Below are 25,291 nucleotides of genomic sequence, written 5' to 3'. Positions count from 1 at the left end.
GATCATCTTTGCAGTTCTAGAAATATATAGCAGCAATTATTTTAAAAGAAGAGGGTGGTTTTGTTGTTTTAGTCATGTCTCCTTAACAAACCTGAGTGCTTGACTTCAAGAGTGTAAAATGCTCCATGTTCTTTTAGGCCAGATATACAAAACCAAAAAAACACCTCACTGTCTCCACTCTAGAGGTTATGAAGTTGACAAACAGTTCTATTCAGCAGCTACTTTACCTTTGCCTGAGAGGTTAGGAGATCTCTTATTATTCCTTTTGCTTCTTATTATTTTAACTGTATATATTACATGTATGGTGTGGCACTGAGGCATCTGTGATACCCTGCTGCTGCCAAATATTTCATTACATTTTCATGGCTAATTTTCAATTTTGGATCTGTGAACAGTGCACAGGTCTGCAAAAAAAATAATCACATTTTGCAATGCTTTGGCTACTCATTCAGTGCAGCAGGAGACCTTGCTTGGATACATCAGGTGGTCTGTCTAGGTTTCCTGCCGCTGCCCCTGTACTAGAGGCATGAACCTGCTCCCATGTGCACTGGCACGTTTCCATAAATGTGTTGGGAACCAAGATACAGGGCTAAGTGTATGACTTTGCTGATGCTCTTGAGCTACACCCATATTGATGTGTGTCTTACCTGGCCCAAGAACACAGAGAACTTCCTTCACACAGTGTAGTTAGCACCCCATCATAAGCCTTACCCCTCATCCAAAATACCACCACCATTATCTTTATCCACAGTTTCCTCTCTTCCATCACAAAAGAGATTGACTTAAATGGGGCCAAGATTTCTCACACAATGTGACTTTTGCCATAAACTTCAATAGGGCCAGGATTTCACCCAGGATGCTTACATAAAACTAATAAATTTATAGTCCGTTTCTCTCATTGTCTATTTTAAAGAAGATGGCTGCTGTCAAACTACTGATTCTACTTGAAAGTTTGCCTATCTGAAATTAAGTGAAACTGGCTTTCTGTACTTTTAGATGATTGTATGTGATCCTAGTATCAACTGCCTTAAAAATCTCAGAATAAAGAAAGACTAAGGGCATGAAATCACTCAAAATGGAACAGAAAAATGGTATATAATTTTGTGAAAAAATTCTCATTTTCCTCACTGCTCTAATTGTTATGTTTTATGAGGATAACTGGCCAAATATTACTCTCAGTGATTCTGGATTTATAACAGTTTATTCCACTAACTCTGAATTTGCACTGTTAAAACTAAAAGCAAATTTGGCCCCATATATGAGGCTATATCTAGGCATATATACAGATTCCTGGAACCAATGTAACCATCGAATACACAGAGGCGCCATGCAATTTGACTCTACACTGTCCAGAGAAAAGATCACCAGCTGAGTTCACATTAATCAAATTATTGTATTTGTAAGAAACAATGTCATCACATTTTGAACATCAGGTCAAAAGACAAATTCTAAAGTGTCATCCAACGGTTAAAAAAGAAAGCGTGCTTATCTTGTCTATCACTTTAACCACTCACTTCGACAGTAGAAAGGTGTATTTGATAATTTTCCATGCGGTGGGACACAATTTTAAAAACAGAATTCTCCATAGAAATCAACATAAATGGGGAGTTTTGCTTAAAAACTGACAGCATAACATGGCCCATAATCTTTTTCTGAGAAAATATTTGTTAAACAATATATTTTTTGAAATGACATGAAGCTTAGTGGGTCTTCAGGAAATAGGTTTGTGCAGAAGCAACAAGCAGTCATCTAAGGTAACAAGTTGATTTTTATTTTTATTTTTATTTTTTTACACTGTACAAATACATTTATTTCATCCACCACAGAACAGGTCTGACTTACTGCTCATAGCTTGGGCTCTTCCCCCACAGGAATGCTAGCCTGTCCAGGAAGCCTGCTGTCCCCCACTAGAAGGCAGATAAAAGTGCCTGACAGATACAGGAAGTGATCTCAGAATTACTGCTAGATTGTAAGGCTACACTGATTTTGCTAAGGCCGACACACAAGTTGTTTGTTTTGTTTAAGTTTCACAAACAATCTACCTTAGGACATGCCCCAATAAAAAGTTCTTTCCGATTTTTTATGGACTGGTTCACAGCTATTCCCCTCCTCACCCCTGCATCCTAGAAATAGTTTGTTCAGACACATTTAAATTAGATTCAATAAATTGCACTATTTCCACTAGATTCTACTTTTCAATCCTAATATGAGCTGTGAACTGAGTGCCATTTTCCTTGGATGACTGGGAGATGAAGCTTGCATTTTAATAGACTTCTCTATGGAAGATTCAATTCACAAAATATGCAATTTACTTAGAATCACACATTTAACTTTTCTCTGGTTGTTTTGAAACACAGATGTGTAATTTCTCTCGGGAAAAATCCCATTCTTGGATCTGCACTGCAGACCTCTACTGCATATTGACGTCAGTGGGAGTTCCATACAGCATTTGAGTGAGGCTATGCAATAAAGAACTGCAGTGCAGGTCAGAGACCAGGAGTTTGCTCTCAGGGTGGCGACTTAGCTACACAACTCCCATAACTGTCAATGATAGTTGTGTAAGTCCTGGCACACCATTCTTAAAGTGAACCCTTGAGAATCATATGCAATCATTTTAAGCTATTAGGAACATCTAGCAATTTGTTTTGCTACTGCTACAAATTGCATTAAATACACGGTGTGACAAATTTGAACTGGCTTTTACAACAATTCAAGGGAGTAAAACAAAGGTTAGAAAAAAATGCCTAGTACAGCCATTACCCACTTGGGTGTGAAACTAAGGACCATTTACTACGCTGAGGTCCATGAGAGTTCCACGCATGACATGAGAGCAGTTCTGTAATCCACTGGCCTTCTCCTGTTATGTCATGATAACACAGTTACTCAGGATATACCACATGATATAAGAAAGGATGATGAAAAGCACAACTCCCTCCTTGGAGGGACTTTACAAAACTATACAAACCTTGAGTGACACTGAAATCAATGAAAGTTAGGAGCCTAAATATCTTTGAGGATCTGAGCCAAAGTCTGCATTACAATACATTGCCTTCCAACCCCAGCCTATAAAAAGAACTGCACTTTTTGGCTCTACTCTACAGCTATAGTTGGATCAACATTATGTTAGTGAAAAAACACACACGTAGTTGAAGCACAGGGTAATTATAGACTCAATTCCACAAGTCCTCAGCACAGATTTTTCATGAACGTCAATGGGCACTCCTCAGCTAGAATGCTTGCAGCATAAGACCCAATACATATGAAATAATATTACAGTCACCAACATCGTTAATGATGTAGCGAGAAACTCATGCAGGTTTATTAGATTTGTAATAAGAACATTAAAGAAAGAATATAAACATTTCAGTCTAGGAGCTATACTTAGAAACATTGGGCCAGAGACCTAGCTGAGGTAAATCAACACTGCAGTAACTCAACAGACTTCACTGGAGCTGATTTATAATCAGCTGAGGTTCTGGCCACTGTATTTACATTAACATTTTCTATAATCATTGTACTAAAGTATTGCTGACATTTTGGATAATCATATTATTAGCAGCATTTAAAACAATCCAGGAAATGGAGTAGCCTCAAAAGGGATGTACAGTAATAAAAATCCAATTTTATCAACTTTTCATCTTCAGATTGAGTTTGAACATTACTCTAGCAACCATATTAGAAATTAGAGCAGAGTTAATTATAATTGGTACAAGAAGTTGGATAGGATAAAAAAAACCCATCTTTTAGACTCAGACTGCAGCTATTATTGGTGACACATTTATATGAAAAAAGTTACCCTTGTGTTTGAAAGTGCTTGAGAAACATAAAGTGTTCAGTTATCTTTATCTTTGAAATCGCAGCTGCTTACAGAGGTCCACTCATATAGCAGGGAGGAAAATAAACTTTGTTTTAAAATAAAAATATTGACTTTCTTTAGTAGCAAACATATAACAGCCCCAGTTGGTTTTGACAGAGTTTGAACCCAGAACCTAAAGGCATGATCCTTTATAGTTTTAATGAAGGGATTGACTGCTCTAGGTGGCAGCTAAAATAGACTCTTATCCTCATATGTGGACCAGCTACTAGGAGGGGAAATAAAGACCCACATTCCCTAGTGTGGGTTATATATGTACTACATTCTATAAGAGATACAAATAACCTTAGGAAAGTTGGGATTTGGATCCAAATTCTAACCTAAACTCCACACTTCTCAGGTCCATCTTCAAACCTAAAAGTATGAAGTATATGATTTTTTTTCCAGAAAAAGAGAAGTTTGGCATCGGACCCTGGTTTTAGATATACCCTCTGTCAATTTATGGTTTTTAGATGGAAAGAGAGTGAAACATGACCATTAAAACAGTTTTACTGTGAGCATTTAAGTTCATTCAAAACCCAAAGTCCAGGAGTGTGCAGAGTTTGGAAATGAAATCTAAATACAAGTTTCTATGAACAACTGCAAACTAAAGTGGTTTACTGTATTATATTTGATATCCATGGGAGTTGTATTCTCAGAATATGATAGCTTTCTAAATGAGTAGTCCATAAAACAGTTTCTAGGAATTGCCAGCAGGTAGTTTACATGAACATTCCAGCTCCAGTACAGATACTATCAAATTATGTGGGTCCATTGTATTGGTGACTCACAGTAGCATTACTTAGGGGATTGGTCCTGCTTTGAGCGGGGGGTTGGACTAGATGACCTCCTGAGGTCCCTTCCAACCCTGATATTCTATGATTCTATGATTCTTACATAAGCCTTGCTATAGGCCCTAGAATTCATTAGAGTAAAATAGTTGAGGCTAAATGCTTCCATTTCTTAGTGCTTTAGCACTCCAAATATTATTGAGATGGTGCACAAGTTTAGCATAGGCACAGCCCTCAGCTAATGTTTTGGACTTATTTTTGTTGTTCGCACAGAAAGGTTTCTGGTTCTTGTCTGAGCCTCGTGGAATTTCATAATCTATTCTTTACTAAATTAGATTTTAGGTTATTCTCTACATCTCCTAGGGGGGAAAAGTCACAGCATAAAATATATATGCGAGGTCTACTTTCCATTACTACTCTCTGGATATTTAAAAGCATTTAAAATAGTATACTATATATGGAGTATGGACAGGTTTTATACAGGCTTCCATTTTCTGTGGCCTCCTTTGAGTTCCTCTGTTACACAAATCTAAGCAATAAAAAAAAAATCTACAATATTGATCTATGATACTCTAGTTACTGTCAAGGTGTAAGAAAACCTACACCCTAGTTGCTTCAAAAGTGAAGGTTACAAAGGTCTTAATATTTAATAGGGTAAAATAACTCCAGAAGTTTTGTAATAATACTTAGCTCTTTGTTTACATCAATAGATCTCAAAGCACTTTTGAAGGGAGATCAGTATCATTATCCCCCTTTTAAAAAGCAGGTGGGGAAACTGAGGCATGGAGCTGAAGTGACTTGCCCAAGATCACCCTGCAGCCAGTGGCAGAGCTGAGGATAGAACTCAGCTCGCCTGAGTTCCAATCCTGGGCACTATTCACTGGGCACACTGCAACTCACTTCCTCTTAAAAGGAAAATACCGTTGTATTGGCACAGGAGAAAAATATCAGTTTTCTGTATTTGCTGTGAGCACAGTGGTTTGGCTCAGTAGCTGTATATTACAATGAGCCCAGAAACGGAAAAGCCACCAAGCCATTGAAAGTATCCTACCGTTGTACATAGTAACCTCAGACACCTTATTTGCAATCTCATGTTTGGGATGACTCACACTGGGCTCCCCTCTTAACAAGGCATATGTGGAGTGCTGTGTGTATGAGCTCAACATAAAATATGTGGCTAACAGGAATTGTGGGGCAACCCAATTCTGCATTAGTGAGAGTGCTGCTACAAAGCTGCCAAGCTATTACTGCCTGGTAGCAGGGACGATGACTAATAAGAGAGTGCGTAGCTAAATGCCGCATTAGCTTCACACTTAAGGGTAAGGATCACACTTAAGCTTTTCTTTTGTTTTTCCCTCACACTCACACAGACACAAACACACACACTTTTTTACTCTACACATGCAAGTAAGGGAATGGGTATGCAGGGTCTTGAGAAATATTACTGAGTTCAGGGGAGGTGCCTAGGTATTAATCTAGTTTGTGTCCACATATACTTCTCCCAACCCCCACATCAGAGCATAATAGCTGAGTGATGTGCAGGGATTGGTGGATCAATGCTGTTGTATATTTGTACAAGACCCCATGCCCAGATTTAAAAGTATAATGTTATAGTAGCCCTCCTGCTGTTTGGTGCGCCTATACCAGTGCTTAATTTGCACTGGGACTTGCCAGGGCCAAGTCCCAGCACCTCTGGGCTTGCCACATCAGTTATGAAAGTAAACAAATGTTTGAGCCCTGGAACCTCCTTCATTACAAATTAAGCCCTGGGCAAGACAAACATTTGCCAATTGACCACCAGATACATTGGTAAATTTTCTTCCTGTGACAGGATATCCTACCCATCCAGGCAGCCTGGCTGGAGGTAGGACTAAGGCCCACAAACCCCTTTTCAAGTGTCAAGTCTGCAGAGATATGAAACCAGAACAGGAGGGGTTAATTGGCTGAGGAACAAATGTGCCTGAGCCTTGTTACCCTCCAGGTCAGGGGTGGGCAAACTACAGCCCATGGACTGGATCCAGCCTGCGAGCTGTTTTAAGCTGGCCTACGAGCCGCACCACGCGGCTCAGCCCCACTCCAGCCAGGTTGCAGGGTCCGGCTCCTATGCACTCCAATGGGAGCTGCAGGGGTGGTGCCTCCGGATGGGGCAGCATGCAGAGCAGCCTGGCCGTGCCTCTGCATAGGAGCCAGAGAAGGTACATGCCACTGCTTCCGGGAGCCGCTTGAGGTAAGCGCTGCTTGGAGCCTGCATCCCCTGAGCCTCTCCCCATGCCCCAACCCCCTGCCCCAGCCCTGATCCCCCTCCCGCCCTCCAACCCCCTCGGTCACAGCCCAGAGCACCCTCCTACACCCCAAACTCCTCATCCCCAGCCCCATCACAGAGCCCACACCCCCTTCTGCAGTCCAACCCCAATTTTGTGAGCATTCATGGCCCGCCATACAATTTCTATTCCCCAATGTGGCCCTCAGGCCAAAAAGTTTGCCCACCCCTGGTCCAGGTGCTAGCTGACTGTGGTGATAAGGAGGAAGAGGATCAGCAGTAGGGTAGAGAAGAAAGTCTGGGAGAAAGGCTTTGGCTGGCCCCTGAAACAGGAAGAGGCTTTTTTTTTTTTTAATAAAGGTTTGGACCTTGCTCATCTCCCACAAGGAGGAGGAAGAAGCGATAGAACTCTTGTTTCTGTTTTGGAAGTGGGTTTACTCAATACAGTAGGGAGGGAGAGCTTGGTCTGAGACACCCCCACTCCATCTGAATTTATCAACATAGGTCTTTTGAGGTGTATGATATAGTGACAATAACACTGGGATTTCCTTATCAGTAATTCATCTACTATATAAAAACAAGTATACAATGACATCAAAGAAGAGAGAGCCACTTTTTCAACAAGAAAAAAAAAACACCCACCTCATGGACTTCGGAGCATGTGCTAAGAACTAGAGTGCAATCTTTGAACAGTAATTGCTGTAAAATCCTCTCCTCTCATCACTCCCACTTTGAGTCATCAACCTTCAATTTACCGTGGAGCACGTGCATAGTTTTTAAAATGTGTAACACACACCCAGAAGAGAATTAAAATAGGAGGTAAGGAAGCCAGAATGATTTGGGAGTCTTTCCTCAAGGAATACAAAATTTTCCTTCTTGGTTCATCATAGTGAACATCAATAATTAACAGGAATAAACAGTAGGTTTGTGTAGAACAGAGATAAATGTAGGTGCAGTGCAAATAAAACACCTCAGAATGAGCCAGAGTTGAGAGAGATGCCCATCATGATGATTTTTAAGGATATTCTGGTTCAATGAACATTTAGTAAGACCTGGGTCTCCTTTAAAAGGATATAAAAACATTAAGAGAAAATGCTTGGCTTTCATGTTTTAAAAAACCAATGACTAAGCTAATTTAAATTACTACTCATCCAGGTAGCAACCCCCTACAGTACATCAAAAACAAATTAATTTAAGAAAAATCCTCAAGTGGCTGGCTTGGCATTCCAAGTTTTCCTACGTGACATTATGAAGCAACAGTGCAATTTGGTGACTTAGTTTGCTACAGACTGTACTTTGGAAACTGAGGCAGCAAATTCTTTGTACATAAAATATTCCCCCAACTTTTATGCAATATTATATTATTAATAATATATAATTATTTATGCTGTTATCTATTGTTTCTTTGCACTCTCTAGTGGAGTACCTGTCCTGCATCACTAAAATGATCGCTTTGGTAATCCCTGAATTAAGATATGCCTGCAACAGTATGCTAAAATATGTTGTGAATCACAAGTTACTACCTGCTGCACTTGAAGTAGTAGTAAGAATTGCAAATGGCTAATGATTACCATTAACATAGTTAATTCTTTCACTATTGGGTTGCTCACAATGAAAACAGCAGATAATTCCCAGATGTGAATGTGAGACCTGGAATTCTCACCAGCCCAGAACTGCTTCACAAGTCACTCCCAGAAATGACTGTTCTAGAGATACCAAAATGACCAATATAGGCAACGAGTACTTGAGTGAGAAAGATCTCAGCAGCACTGGAAAAAAGCTACTATGGTGCAAGTGGTACAGGTGTGCCAGGACCCACAATATTATGGGCCCAGCAGAGGCTGCCCCACCTATAGGAAAACTATTGCCCCCAGCCAGGCTACCAGCAAAGTGCTCCTGCCCCTTCCCCAGGGACCTGAGGAACAGGAAGCAGCCCTCAGCGGGCCAGGCTGCAGGGGAAGTGTTTGTGTCCCCTCTCCAGGAGCTCTGAAGAGTGAAAAGCGCTCCCACCTCATCCCCAGCCGTTCTCCATCCCTGGCGTGGGTACGAGTGCAGCCACAAAGCTCAGGCACTGAGTGGCTTGGGACAGCTCTTCGTGGCACTGCCAACGCTGTTGGGGCTGCAGCTCCTGCAGGCCCTACCCTAGCTGCCATGACCCTGGACTCTCACTGCAGCTGTGCTTCAACAGGGAGGAACTCCTCCCGAGAGTACAGGCTGGGATGGGAGGGGGTGCAGAGGATGCAGGTCCCTTTGTGGCTGAGCTGAGTGGCTCCAGGGGAAGGGTTGCAGGGATGGATGGGAAGCAGGTCTCCAGCCCTCGGGGAAGGACCCCTAATCTATTGTTGCACCAGGGCCCTCTGAGGCCTTGTTATGCCACTGAAAAAAGCCTTATAACCATTGTCCAAGGTTCCTATGCATCAAGCTGCAACCACTATCCAATACATTTCATACACTGTTATACACACACACACTCAAGGAGAAGGTGATCATTGGACCCAAACGGTACAAAACTATATAAAAATTAAGATCCGAAATAGCCATGTACTTTCATATTCATAGCCAGTTGTGAAGCAAAATCAAGCTACAGCACTTGCTAATTTTCCATGCTACATAACAATGAGCACTGCACAGGAGACAACACAAGATCAAATGTCAGAGGTGTACTTGGAACATTATGTAAATATCATATTTACATGAAAGATAGCAGCAATCATAAGGAAATGTGACTCATCTGACACGAGAGACACTTTCTTTTAACTACACTAGAAATGGATGGTATGGCCATGTATTGCTCTCAGTTCACTGACATTGGTGAGTCAGAAATAGTGAGAGAGTTCATGTATTTTATTGTTTATAACAGTGACCTTATAATAAAAGGCCAGCTCCTGCTCCCATCAAAGTCAATGGGAATCTTGCCTTTGACTCCAGCGGGCATTGGAATGTTAATAGTATAATAATAATATTATAACCTGACATCCTCTTCCATAAATACCTGTGTTACAGTCATCAACCTTCTAGTCAAGTATAGCTAGACTGAACAACTGTTGTAGCACATTTACTCCCCCAAATGGCAAGAGAGGTGGGATGAAGCCTTCTCCCCTAGGGGTCTCCACTTGGTGTGTGGTGGGCAACAAGACAAGAGGAATATAGAGAGTTTCATATTTGCCAGGTACCCATCAGCTACCAGACACACTGGACACACTCAGTAACGTCATAAGAGCTCCCTTCACAGGGCCGGCTCCAGGTGCCAGCTTTCCAAGCAGGTGCTTGGGGTGGCACTCAGAATGGGGCAGCAGTCCGTGTCCCGCGGCAGCAATTTGGCGGCAGCTCAGCCGCTCTTCCTGCCGCTGCAGCTTTTGGGCTCTTCCGGGCACGGCGGCAATGCGGCAGCAACTGCTTGGGGCGGCAAAATTGGTAGAACCACCCCTGTCCCTTCACAAAGAGAAACCTGATGAATCACAAACAAGAGCGAACCCTACAAGATGTTGATGCCTACTGATAGGTGCTGAGTCCCTTGAAGGATTGGTTTTAACCCACAAAGTTAATTCAGCAAAATTTTTACTGAACGTATAATATGGCACAGTAATTTGTGAAAGTTATATGCTGCAGTAAAAAATGCTGTATATGCTATAACACACCAATAAATATCAGAAATACATATTAAATCTTATTAGGCTTCTGTTACTTCCACTTTGTTTAATGACCATGATATTTTCATGGTAGATTTGGCATATATCTCATCATCACATTGTTCTCATTGTATCTCTATCTTCACTACACCTTTGAAACAAGTCAATGGAAAAATAAATAAAATATACGATACCTGCCCTATGCCATCACTCTAAGTGCAGCTTGGTAATAATCAAAATTTCCAGTCCATCCAACAAATTTAATAGATGAAGTCCTGGGTGCATTGAATTCAACAGGAGTTTTGTCACTGACTTCAATGGGACTAGGATTTTATCCACTATCTTTATGTTTTCAGCAACACTGTAGTCACTCACAGGTATATTTAACACCAAACCTCCACTTCTGCTTAACAGAAAGCACGTGTGAATATATCAAATGATCCTAGAAAGGTTGCATTGCCATTACCATTTCATGGAATATTTTCATCTGAGATCTTAAACAGAATTCAAAAATTATATTTTACTTTTAATATATTTTAATTTTCTTTATTTTCTGTCTTCTTTAACATAGGAAGTGCAATGGACCACATTATTTTCAGTGTCATGGATTGCAAAATGTATAGAGCATTTACACTCTCTTGGTATAACTAAACAGATAGATACATTGTGCTTCATACCAACAATGCGTTTGGACTTAATTTTATGATAGTCTAAATAGCACATCACATGGTAAAGTAACTACCTACAGTCACAAATGAAATACCAGGGTTGTTCTGACATTTGTAAAACCATTTACACAACATTAGGAGAGCTGTGTAACTGAACTGCATTCTCCAATTCATCGGTTCCTCTTATTATTTTATCTGGGATCATACATACACTAAGAACCACCCCACTCATATAATCAGATTGCACCATTTGAGAAGCAGTAACACAATTTTAAAAAAATAGTTGGAATAATGTGGATTACAGAAGTGTAAAGGTTGCTGGTGACCATGATTTCTTAAGGAAAGATTTTGAGTGAGAGAAAGATTTGTATTGGGGGTCTTGATTTGACAATTGATTTTTAAATATCAGAGAAAGACAAAAGTAGGCTAAACTTTGTTTAATTTTTTTTTTAATCACAACTTCGTCATAAAAGGCAGCTCCAGATTCTGAAACATGCAGCACTGCTCACTGCCTAACTACAAAATTCCATCACAGAAAAACTGACATGAAAGCACAGCAAGAGAGTTTTTGAGATACCAGGCAATGCTCACAAGGTGTCTGAGATCAGTACCTGGGCAAAGGGCTTTAACAGGCACACTAAAAATAGTGTAACTATACGAAGATTGATATCAGTTTATACCCTAGAGTATAATTAAAATCACAGGCTTTGCCACAGAGACATTTGTAAAAACAGGAAATGCTTTTGGTGTGGAGCAATATGTAATAGTAATGAGAGAGAATAGTTTAAAAACAAAGCCTCCAGAAGAAAAAACAAACACTGCTAGGTATTGCTGTGCATTTGGCACTCAGATTTTGAAATTTCTATCAAATATCTACCCCGACAGGTACAGCTTTTCTATTTTAATTCATTTGTTTGGGAAAACTATAGTCAACAAAAGATGCTTCAAAGAAACGCTTCCCAAATGAACACTCACATGAATAAGCAAGTTGGAAGGAAGTACAATAATGTGCGTATCTCACATTTATGACAGCATAAGTCACCTGCACACAATCCCCTTTCCAGGAATCATCCTCCTTGACAAAAATATATTAACACCATATAGTTCTCAAGACTTCAGATCACCAGACAAAAGACTCAGTTTGCCCCTATATCAGTACAGGATTTTATCTTTATTGTTACAATAGATTCACATGAAACAATACCAACCTTCAAAGGTGATTTCATGTAAAACTCTCTCAACAGAATGCTGACTCTCTACTGCATTATATCTGTCTAGCCTATAATCTTGTAATGAGGTCTGAGAAATGAAAGTCAGCAATCCGAACAGCATTACTTATAACCCTGTTTCTTCAATCCTATTCAGTACAAAGACACACCACACAGCAGAAGGCACCACTATATTGACTTCTTTAATCAAACCCACAGTACACTTGCCTAACTTTAAAGAAAGCTAATTAAGGAAAAGCAAAATGTGTTCATGTCCATCAAACCTGAAAGATGTTTTCACTAATGCTTCTGGACTGTCCACAGGCGGTAGCTCATCTGCTAAGATTTCCTCCGGAGTCCTAGGATCATGAATGATGGTTGGCTTCTGCCTTTCTTTGAGATTATCAGTAAACCCACCAATAACGGTGTTCCATATGCAGTTTTGTGACTTTGACCCTAAAGAGAGAGAGAGAGAGAGAGAGAGAAAATGAATTAATCAGAGTGCTAACCTGTTTTCTCAGCAGTCTGGAGAAAGAAACATAGCAAATTATGTCTTTACCATTGGGTGTCTAGAATTTGGAGCTCTACCTACAGACTTAAGTCCAAAGTGGAAATAAACACTAACATTCAGGATATCATTTTCAAATCCTAACCTACACTGTCTTCTTTGATTAAAGATTTATTTACAAAACAAAAATAATTGTCAATAGAAAGTATTCTTTCGTTATTCTTCACACTAGATACTCAAACTACAACTGATCATGTAATGGAACATGATTAAGTTAAGGGTCAGCTCAACACAAGACATTGGCATCTAATTATTATCTTCAGTACAATTAGTTATCGTGTTTCTAATTTATTAAGATTAGATTATAGACCAAAAATGTGTCTGTCTGAGGAACTAGAGCTAGTTGAAAAATGGATTTCTTTTAATGGAAAAATTTTGATTTTTTTCAGTGGCAATTCAAATACCAAAGTGTGTATGAAAAATCAAAATATTCAATTTGGAAAAGTTGCTGTGATGCCTCATGGGAGTTGTAGGTCTGGTTCCTCATGATCCCACACTTCTCTATAGGCAAGGATCTGTGGTTTGACTACATCTCACATGATGTATCGTGGTCTCTCCCCCCCACACACGCCTTGGAGAGGGAAGGCAATGCATCGTGGCAGTCCCTCACCATGATGAATCATGGAAAATGCCATCTGGCCTGGGAATCCAGCCCACAGAGGAGAACGGAGATATGTAGCCACTGAACTTCAACTCCTATGAGGCATTGCAGCAGTATTTCCAAATCAAAATATTTCACAGTTTTCAGCCAAAATATTTTGGTTTCCAAGTGTTCCGTTTTTTCAATAAAAACAGAAATTGTCCAGAGAGGAAAAGACACTTTTTGTGAAAAATCTGCTTAGTTGAAATCCTATTTTCTGTCAAAAAGCATTCTGACCAGCCCTTTGAGGGGCATTTTTAATATGTATGTTTATCTTCAGGAAAAAAGAAAAGGTTTATTACTAGATACATCACTAATCAATCTTTGTGTGACCAGAATATCTCAGAGATGAGAACACAGGCATCACCTAAAATTCTCAACACACATTTGTAAGCTATACACCTACTTCACTGCCACCTAAAACCCTAGAAAGCCATATGCTTGGCTTAGGGGGGTATGCGACTTTTCTCTCACTGTGCATATGGGAGAGGGTTTCACCCTTACAGTTCTTCTCAGTAGCAAAGTACATGTGAAAAGCCCCAGATGTCAAGAGAAAAATGTGGCATACACTTAAGCAGCTAAGCTACACGTTTAGAGGAATGTTCTCACGTAAATGCATTATGATTAGAGCTGGAGAGAAAACATTTTTTCACAAAAGTTTCATGAAACATTTTTGTCAAAATTCCTTTTTGATGTAAGTTTTACATTCAGCTCTTATGCTGACATATGGCCAATGGCAGCATTCCTACACCCTCTCCACAGTGCACAGAATGCCAAATCAGGGAACGTAGCACCTAAATTCAGATCCCCAACATGCTACAATTAGGCCTTTTGGTAAAAAATTTAAAAAGTGAAAATATTGTGACATTCTACCAGCTCTCAACAAAAAATAAATAAATCTGTAATGGCAACAGTGTTTTGCAAAAAGGTTAGTTATTATTAAAAAAAGGCCATTTTTCAAACAAAAATTTGTATACGAAAAATTTCTGTGAGCACTATCAGTTAAACATAGCACCTGCTTTTTAAAACAATATAATCTGATCATCTCTTCCATCTCCAGATTTGCCAGTCTTTCACCAACATTAAATTCACATGAAGACTTTTTTTTTCTTTTTTTAAAAATTAGACTTCAAGGCACAGCATTTCCCTATGTCAGGTCTTGCAACTTAAAAAAATTACAGTAAAATAAAAAAACTTGGACAAAACTATGGATGAGATCTTCAAAAATGCCCAAATTACTTGTGCTTCTAACTCACTTCAGCACTTTTGAAAATCTTATCTCTACTACCATGCTGAAAACCTGCTACATGCCAAGTTTCAGACAGCATAGGATGCTTATGGTTTAGTTAGCAAATCCAAGAAGAGTGGTGTATAACTGAAATTAGCTATAGTAGTGCCAACAGGCATCACACTATAATGATGTAGCATTAGCCCTACTGGATTTCATAGGATAAAAAGATAACTCCCTCTTCAGAATACCAAACCTTGCTGGTCTTGCTCCAGAGGCTTGTAACTTCATGCACAATTAAAATTGGAGAAATGGGGTTCATACTGAAGTTAGCAACTCACTTTTATACAGCTTTTATAATGCTTTTGTAAGTTTCCAAGCATTCCTCTGTCATTCAGAAGAAAATTGTCCAGTAGCACTGACTAAAAAGCACATGACAGAACTAACAGTTCTTAATTAGTCCTGACTGTCTGTCACTATAATATATATAAAGTGGGCAGTAAAACATTGAATAAAGCACATCTTGCCACCCTACCTCCTGAGAGAAGGTCACAGGGAAATATAGCATTGCCATAAATATAAAGGGAAGGGTAATCTCCTTTCTGTATACAGAACTATAAAATCCCTCCTGACCAGAGGCAAAACCCTTTCACCTGTAAAGGGTTAAGAAGCTAGGATAACCTCGCTGGCACCTGACCAAAATGACCAATGAGGAGACAAGATACTTTCAAAGCTGGGGGGGAGGGAACAAAGGGTCTGTCTGTCTGTCAGTGTGAGGCTTTTGCCGGGAACAGAACAGGAATGGAGTATTAGAACTTGTTAGTAAGCAATCTAGCTAGAAATGCATTAATTTCCTTTTGTTTAAATGGCCGGTAAATAAGCTGTGCTGAATGGAATGTATATTCCTGTTTTTGTGTCTTTTTGTAACTTAAGGTTTTGCCTAGAGGGATTCTCTATGTTTTGAATCTGATTACCCTGTAAGGTATTTACCATCCTGATTTTACAGAGGTGATTCTTTTACTTTTTCTTTAATTAAAATTCTTCTTTTAAGATCCTGATTGCTTTTTCATTGTTCTTCAGATCCAAGGGTTTGGGTCTGTGTTCACCTATGCAAATGGGTGAGGATTTTTATCAAGCCTTCCCCAGGAAAGGGGGTGTAGGGCTTGGGGGGATATTTTGCGGGGAAGACGTCTCCAAGTGGGCTCTTTCCCTGTTCTTTGTTTAACACGCTTGGTGGTGGCAGCATAGGGTTCAAGGACAAGGCAAAGTTTGTACCTTGTACCAAAGTTTTGAGGAAGTTTTTAAGCTAAGCTGGTAAGAATAAGCTTAGGGTGTCTTTCAAGCAGGTCCCCACATCGGTACCCTAGAGTTCAGAGTGGGGAAGGAACCTTGACAAGCATTAATATTAATGTCATCTGTTCCTGTATACAGAGGATGACAGTTATGCTTTGTCGTTATTTGTCTTATCAAAGATGTATGCTGTTTTCACCCAGGAAAAGTGATATACAGGCTTTGTCTGTGGCCAACTAATTCAGAAGATACGAGCCTGACAGGAAGAACAACCCTCCCTCCTCCCTCTCCCCTAAGTCTTTGGCTCAGATTTTTCAGTTTACCCAGCAGAGCTCCCTGACCCACATGTTTCTCAGTCAGCAGCCCATACAACTTCCTAGGATATAATCTAGCTAAGGCTGGAGCAATAGCTTCTGCAATCGTGGCTGCTCGGGGGAGAGGGGGAAGGGAAGAGAGAAGGGGGAGTCAGAATCAGGGATTTGTGGCACACACCCGCTGAGAAAATAATTTGGGGCCTCTCCTCTCTGAATATTCTTCCTCAGCCAAGTCTCAGATCCTGACCATCCCATGCTACCCTCTCAAGAGGAAAAAGAATTACGTCTATTATAAGCTCTTTCGGACAGAGACTGCCTTTTTGTTCTGTGCCTGTACAACGCCTAGCACAATGAGTTCCTGGGTGGTTAGGCCTCTAACTACCTCAATTTTCAAAGGGTATTAAGTGTCTAATTGCCATTTGTGCCTAAAATCACCTCAAGCCAGATGCAGAGCCTGGAATAAAACCCAGGTGTCCCGAGTCCCAGTCCAGTGCTCTATCCACTAGATCACACTGCCCCTCAAACCTGCCTAGCCTACTATGTGCTCTCCCTAAATCACCCATCTCTAGTACCAGGTTTAGCAGGTCTCAAAATCCAACTGTTTGCATGAACAAAGTTTGGATCATATTATTATTTGGCCTGCAGTCCCTTCTCTCCTACCTCAGCCTGCAGAAACTTCAGCGTTGGATTTATTTCATCACAAATCACTTTTATAGTAATCTGGCAGAACATGGAAAACAGTTTAACCAATGGCTCCAAAAAGAAGGAAAAGCTGAATTATGAGGGAGAAAACTTATTGAAACCAGAAACATTTAAACAGGAGAAAGAAAAGGTGCTAAAATTATTTACTGCATTTTGTACATTGTTTCCTTTATTTCCAAACCTGTCCCCCAATGGTAGGAGTCTCTCTCTTGCTGTTTATCTCTAGGATTAGAAATTCAAAAGTCTGATGAATTTCTATCAAGATCTACATGTTGGAGTAAGCCAACCATTAAGACAAATCTAATTCACTTCACTAGAGAGATGAAATGCCATGTCCACCCATCTTAATTGACTGTTCAGGCTATTCATTATACATAAACAATTAGGCTTAAGTGAACTGCAGACAGCAAAGGATTGTTTTCCCCTATGGCTCTTCGTGGTCAGACATCTGTCAGAATCTTTCAGTTGTCTGAAACGCTGAACGGTAAGCCTTATGGATTTAACTCCCTATAGCCACAAGCACAACTGTTCAAAGCCTAATGGTGCAACACTACTTCATAACAAAGATGGCATGCTGAGATGCCAACTATTGCAGCGATAAGAGTAGTAGCAACTTTCACAATAGTAGCTGATCGCTAAATATCTCTTTATACAATGAAACTTGGCATTTAAAAATACATAAAATTGGCTAACATGAGCCTGTAGAACAATTACAATTTAACTCCTCTTTTATTTCAAACTAATCAGCTCTGAAGGTCATGAACAGGCAGATCATCAGTGCCAGATCCTGTGTCTAAAGAGGATGGGGCACAATTTTCTGGCCAGATGCAGGTGGCCAATGGCCCTATTTGTTTTTCCTCCATTATGTATAGCAACAGTCCTGAACTCAAAGCCTAGGTCCCCCAAATATATTAGCAATTTCAGATACAGGTCCACACTTCAGAGCTGGTCTCTAGCTCTATAAAAACCTGAATCCACACATAACTAAAGTTGTTGCTTTGAGACCATCTGTAACAATCCCACACTATTTAGGTGTTCCTCAATTACCAGTCCTTGAACACTTTGCTTTTTATACCATTCAGATAAGATTTGTTTTTGTATTGTACTGCTGTGTGTGTTCACTTAAAATATGGCACCAATCAGGAAATGTGGAGTAAATTATAGTGTTATTGCTACCTCCCTATAACATTTGGAGTCACCCGTTGCTGCAGCAGACACTGACACAATTACTGCCTGATGGATCTCTCTATTTTTGCCAACACAGTTCTAGCTCTAGGTTTTTTTCACATCCTTATAGGAGTTACTGCCTTATACTACTCCTAATGAGGGGTAATCACCACCAAACTGATTGAGTCATTATATCTGCAGCCTGGCTACCAAGTTACAAGGTCAAACTCCTACCAAAAAAGATCTTTTTTACCCCTTTAATTAACCAACGTGAACCCCATCTCATGTCACCATGACTATCATCCAAAAGGACTAAATTGAGTTACTGTCTATGTTTTATTAATATTACTCTCCACGAGCCAGCAAATGGCCTTGGGAACTAACTCACTTCACATGGTCAGCAAACCATTGATTGCAGCAGGGGCTCCTATGCATGGCACTTACCTGAAGGCCATGAGTTGGCTAACAGTATTGAATTCAGTGGACACCATCTCTAAAAATGTGGCCTGACGGATCCAAAACTATGGGAGAACCAGGAACAGAACCCAGATTTCCTGAGGTTTAGGCCTATGCTTTATAGACAACCATCCTTGCCTTCATAAATTATGTAATTATTAAGGTCTAGTTTTGTACTGAAATGCCAGCTCAGCCCCATGTCATGACTTATACTGGCCCCACTAGTAAAAGAATATTGAAGCATAAGTAAATGGTATGCCCTCAACCCAAAAACTCAGCCTCCGATGATATTTGAATAGTAAACTACAATCCCAGATCACACTTTTTACCAACTATAATGAACAAAAAAGAAGTCTGAGAAAAAATTCAAAAAACTTTCGTGTTTTTCGTCTGCTTTTCTTTGCAGTTTCATCACCATTTGCTATTTTAGCTATGGACTAACAACGATTAATCAATGGAGTCCCCTAACTTAAGGCTCTGCTGTCCACAAATTTGGGAAAAATAAATCTTAAATCAAACTGACATGCCAGTACAATTTATTATTTTCTCACTTCAGTTTAGCCTGTTCGCTTTTCTGCATACATAGCAGTCAGTCTCTCTGAATCATTGTATCTGATATGATTTAGTCATGTTTCATCTATACAGTGTACAATATGCTTAGAGTGCCATCATGTGACTGTGTGGGAATACTGCACTACAGATGTATTTTCTTTTGATGCGCTCAATAAGAGGAAATCAATTTTCAACCAACATACATGTGAATGACCTTAAAAGTCAGATGTATTTATTTTTTAAATGGGCACCTAAGCTTTGTGTTCTCTGGGGCCTATTTGCAGGTGCAAAGGCAGGTTTGACACATTCAGCGTGTGTGCTGTATATTGAAAAGAAAAATTTTTTTTGCCCACAGTGAGACACCAGTTTTCTGAATACTTTAGCTATGCTAAGTATTGTACCCGCCACCGTGTGTTGAATGTTGGCAAATAATGAACCTTCTTAATAGTGACCGCAGTCTTTCTTCTGCCAAGTAATCACACAGCATCATAAAATTATACATAGTGGAGATGGAAAATTCCTATTAGGCCATCTAATCATCTCCATCCTACTTTCTAGTGCTTTGTCCCATCAAGTTTTAAATGGCCCATTGTGACCGGGAGCCTGGATGGACCGCACTGAGAATGCCATACACAGAGCAGACTGCAAGGGATAGGGGAGACAATCCCCCAAACTGGTGGTTTATTCTATAATTAGATTCATCTAGCCAGTAACAAAACAGCTTCTGTAATACCACCCGGGTTAAAAAAAACGTCAAATACAGTCTCCTTTAAGAATTCCTGCCCTTGACTCCCATCTAGACAGCCAAGTCTAATATAGTGAGGGATTCCTGAAAACCTGATTCACCATATGGGAGGTTCACCAGTCCCAAAGGACTGGACACTTATCCCCAGATCAATAGGAGTCTCAGACCATACACAATAATCCCGCTGATGCCAATGCTTTAGTAACTAAAACTAAAGGTTTAATAATAAAAAGGAAAAAGAAGAAAGTTGCAATTGGTTACAAGATTAGGTCAGTTTAATGGCACTTTCATTCCAGAAAGAGTTTTACAAATCAGCAGCCTCACCATCTGTACTCAATTTAAATGGTTATAGTCCAATAGACAGTCCAGGTGTGTATATATAGTCTGTTCAGATTCTTCAAGGAGAATTCCAGGTGATCCAGAGTAAACCTGGAGACCTCAGTCTTATGCCTTAAACCTTCCCTGTTAAAGTTTAAGCAGACTGAGATGGCAGGATCAGACCGGGACTTTCCTTTATAGACCTTTAGTAACCTGACAAGCCTCTTGTCACAGCAAGACCTTCCCCTGAGGAAGAACAGGCAACGGTGGACCACTGCTTTGAAGCTAATCTTCAATTTCCTACATACACAGGTAAACTAGTGCATTCATTCACATAAGGGAATTAGAGTACTTTATTATTGCATAGGTTTCAGAGTAACAGCAGTGTTAGTCTGTATTCGCAAAAAAGAAAAGGAGTACTTGTGGCACCTTAGAGACTAACCAATTTATTTGAGCATAAGAAGTGAGCTGTAGCTCACGAAAGCTTATGCTCAAATAAATTGGTTAGTCTCTAAGGTGCCACAAGTACTCCTTTTCTTTTTATTATAGTCTAGAAAGCTAAGCTGAAGACAATGCAGATAATATTAGTTTCCTACAGGATCTTACATCTCTGATCTTAAGGTTAACTGAACCATCCTCATGAATAATAAGGCAATTAAGATATGAAAGGGAATTAGCATCTACAAGCTAATCTAGTTACATGGTTAAACTCCTAACAAGATATAGGTAAACACAGACAAATACACTTGGCTTCCACCCTTGATTTCTATTACTACAAATAAATGGGTTAATGATTGCTGGTCTAATATATGTCTTTGAAGTTCACATACAAGTAGGTTGTTTTGATTACATTTTAGTGCCTCTTGTTAAATTGTTACGGATCATACACAGGTTGGCTGTCTGTCAGTGTCAGACCCATGTGTTTAGACTTTTCCTCGTAGCCCAAGGAAGTTATTCCCGCAGCTAAGAGATGCCCCTGTTTAGGATTCATATCTGACTCAAGTTTTCTTTTGCTTAATTTACACTCCCTCTAGTATCACAAACTGAGTGTACATATAGCAAGAGGTGCTGAAAGATTTACTGATTTGGTTAAAAAGCATCCTTGCAATACTATTTTAGGGCCTGATCCAAAGCCTGCTGAAGCCAAAAGGACTTTCCATTGACTTCAGTGGACTTTGGATCAGGCAATTATTGAACATCTGTGTTTTTATAACAAAAGAGCAACTTGAAACAGGAAGGTAGTCCTAGAGCTTTAAAATTCTCCCTGCTCTGAAGAAGGAATTCCATTCAATATCATTGCGTTCTTGTAACAGACACTTCCTGCAAGGTCAGGAGGAATTTTGAGGCTCCAGAACTCTATATTATAATGTAAGCTGGGGTGCCAAGACTGGCAGGCAATATGAAGTTAATGAGATTTACCAGAGATGCATTTATATGCAACACAGTAGGTGTAGAAGTGAATGAGTTAAAAATTGATTACTTACGAGCAAATCGTGAAAGTGGTCGAGCATTTTTGTTGCCTGTCTCATTTGCAACTGAAAAGAGAAAAATATTATATTAAAATTTGTGGGTCATACTGGTATTTTCATTAGCATTAGACAATACCCACATGTAAAACCTACAACTAGGGCCGTACTAATTTCACGGCCATGAAAAACGTGTCACAGACTGTGAAATAAGACCCCCATGAAATCCAATCTCCCCATGCTGCTGAGCGCCTCAGCCGGGAGCTCCTAGCTGCTAATCCAGGCCAGGCTAGGGAGGGACAGGAGATGTCCTTCCCCTGAATGGCCGCTCTCAGTGGGGAGATCAGACTCAACCTCCAGAGCCAGAGCAGAAGTGAGGATGGTATACAAGGAAGGGTGTCCTTTTGTGAAGATATCTGGTCGATGCTGCTTCCAAGCTGGACTGGAAATACCAGTGAGAACAATCTTTCCCTTACAGCATCAAATGCAAGAAAAACTAATTGTGACAAGAAAGTGGTTTCATAAACTTCCATGAAGACAACACAGTATGTTGAAACAAAATCTTTTCAAAAAAATATCCAGTTTCATTTCAGGTTTCCCCTCTTATTCTCAAGTCTTTTTACATTTATCAAAACTGGGATAGCGCGTATTATCTAAATGCTCAGAAAGATTACAATGGAGTTTATGGGCAACTATAATTCTCAAATTAGCCAGCAGATGGTGCTATTATGATGAATTATACTGTATAATCCCTTCCATTTGATTTTCAATCTCTCTCAGTAAAGGAACATGTATAAAAGCAAGGTGATGAGCACAGGGGAACTTGATGCTGATTTCTAATGAGAACTTTGCGGCAAGCCTATCAATTATTCCTCCTTATGAGCATTCATGAGAGCAGCCCAAGAGAGGGGTGTGTAGAAACAATCTCAGATTTTTTAGGATTGCATCTGAAAAATGGAAAGGGATGGGAGAGAGGGAGTGGAGAGGAGTTCTCTCCTTTTTTTGTGTTTTTTATAGTGTATAAAATTCTCAGAGGTGTTTTCCCCCTCACATGTTTTTCACAGTGGAAATTCCAGTCTTGTTTCCCATATTTTTTCCTGAAAGACACTCTGGAGAACTGAAGAACTGGAAGGTTTGTGTCATTAGAAACATTATGCAAATGAAACCTTTGTAACTAAAGAAGGGATTTCCCTCTCCAGAGTGTTTGAAGTGCTTTGGGGTTTGTTTTATTAAGGACTTGTCTTCACTACCATGCGACATCGGCGCCAGTGCATCGATTCAGCAGCACAGATGTAGCACATCTGTTGAAGACGTACTACATCGATGGGACAGCTCTCTCCCGTCAACGTAATTACTCCACCTCAATGAGAGGCAGAAGCTGTGTCAGAGGGAGACCATCTCCTGCTGACATAGCAGTGGAGACACCACTTTAAGTCGATGTAATTTACATTGCTCAGGGGGTGGTTTTTTCACACCCCTCAGCAATGTAAGTTACATTGACCTAAGCGGCAGTATAGACAAGCCCTAAACACTAACTCAAAAACCTGACAAATGCTTGGGGAGGAAGAACATCTTTGTTAGTCAAATGTGGGAAAGAAGTTGACTTTTAAAGGTCTAAGAAAGTAAGTCACCATGCACACCCAAGGAGATTGCGTGTATTTCTGTGGTAACATGTAAGGTCATGTCACCTTTAAGTCTATTTCTTCAACCACAACCTACCCCTTTTTATGTTGTGCTCTTGGCTGATTTTTAAAACCAAGCATAAGCCTGATGCAATTCAAAATAATGAGGGTCCGATTTTCATATGGTGTGATCAATAACTCTGAAAATTAGCCCCTAAATTCTGAATGCTCATTTGAACACCAGAAACAAGTAACTGGACACCTAATTTGAGGCTTCCATGTTTGCAAATTGGACCGTAACATACTGCAGCTAAGAATGATGTCTGGATTTACAATTAAAAAGCCAACTACCCTTTTAAAATAGTGTTAATGCTACCACTACAGCAATAAATTCCAAGCAAACTGGGGAAAGTCCCAGAATGACACTACTAAATTGCTACAGCTCATGTAGAAAAGAAAATATGGCATTTTGGGATCTATTCCATTAACATTAATAGGAGTAATGCACACACAAATGATTTGCACTTTTCAGATAATCTCCTCCCAGAACCTAATATGCAAATCATGAGGTAATATTTACTTCATTATACAAAAGTGACATTGATGAATGATGGCTGAGGGACTCCAATTTAGAGTGTGAAATCCTTGCCCTGAAGTCAATGGCAAAACTCCCAGGATTTCACCTTCAGATTTTTATTCTACTTTGTTTTTTACTACTTCTATCTTCTGCATAAGGAAAGTTGGTCCAGTGGTTAGGGCACTAACGGAGAACTTGGGATACTCTGTTTCAAGTCCCTGTTCTGACATGGGTTTCCTACATGACCTTGGGAAGGTCATTTAGCCTCTCTTTGCCTCAGTTCCACATCTGTATAATGGAGATAATAGCACTTCCCTACCTCACAGCGTTGTTGTGAGGATAAATACATTGAGATTGTGAGATGTCAAATACAGCAGTAAGGGAGGGCCACATTAGTAGCATAGATACACCTATAGTAATTTAGCTTCTATTGATCTCAAATCCATTCTACTCACTCCCCAACAGGTGCAGAGGTCTTTTAGTGGCAGAACCATTGCACAAGGTGAGGAAGAAGAGGAGAAGATTTGGGGATATCACTAAATGGGTCCACACTAGTGTAGGGCCAACTATTCACAGTGCCGCTTTTTCTATTCACAAATTATCAAACAGACTTTTAGGACCAGATCTTTAGCTGGTGAAAGTCAGTGTAGCCCTACCGACTACAGGACAAATACATCAATTTACACCTGCTTAGGATCAGGGCTTTAGACTGTACAAAAATATTTGTTGTTCAACAAATGGTTATACCAATGTAATACTGCCTATGGATAGATCGCAGTTGAGTTGGCACTGGGACTACCACTTCCATTATAGTGCTATTCATATTGCACAGTAGTATTTGTGCCATGTGACTGGATACCTAGATCACATGGTCTTGTTTTGGTCTCTAATGGATGACATGTGACTAGAGGGCTTTCAAGATGGTATTTACACTGTTAGTGCAAACACTCATAGAATTTTCCTTGTGCAGGCCTTCAATTACAATCCTAAACAGTTTTTGTGCTAAGCTGTGCACATATGCAGTTGTTCCTTAACTTCTGCATTCTACCCAGAGGTGGTTAAATATCAGTGCTCGCTTTAGTATTACCTGTGTAGTTTATAAAGCAATTTGGGTTCTTCCTTAAGACACAAAGAGCTGCTATAGACAGTTAATGTACAATAAGTTATTCTCATTACAGTGAAAATTGGGCTAACATTCCCCTGCTATCTATGGTCATCTGTCTTAATGGGCAGCAAA

At 39.9% G+C, this 25,291-nt stretch overlaps 1 protein-coding gene across 4 annotated transcripts in view; it reads right to left on the bottom strand.

Moving 5' to 3' along the window:
* Positions 1–25,291, bottom strand: part of PDE1C (phosphodiesterase 1C) — a 500,442-nt gene that overhangs the window by 348,814 nt on the left and 126,337 nt on the right. For all 4 annotated transcript variants that reach the window (XM_043540641.1, XM_037890096.2, XM_043540642.1 and 1 more), the window contains exons 2-3: positions 21,874–21,924; positions 12,694–12,865 (exon numbers count right to left, since the gene is read on the bottom strand). In XM_043540641.1, coding sequence (XP_043396576.1) covers positions 12,694–12,865; positions 21,874–21,924 — 223 coding nt within the window. The remainder of the gene's footprint in view (positions 1–12,693; positions 12,866–21,873; positions 21,925–25,291) is intronic.

Source organism: Chelonia mydas, chromosome 2 (genome assembly GCF_015237465.2).
Source record: "Chelonia mydas isolate rCheMyd1 chromosome 2, rCheMyd1.pri.v2, whole genome shotgun sequence".
NCBI classification, from domain to species: domain Eukaryota; kingdom Metazoa; phylum Chordata; order Testudines; family Cheloniidae; genus Chelonia; species Chelonia mydas.
The sequence above is the reverse complement of the archived record's forward strand: the minus strand, read 5'-3'. Positions and strand labels throughout refer to the sequence as shown.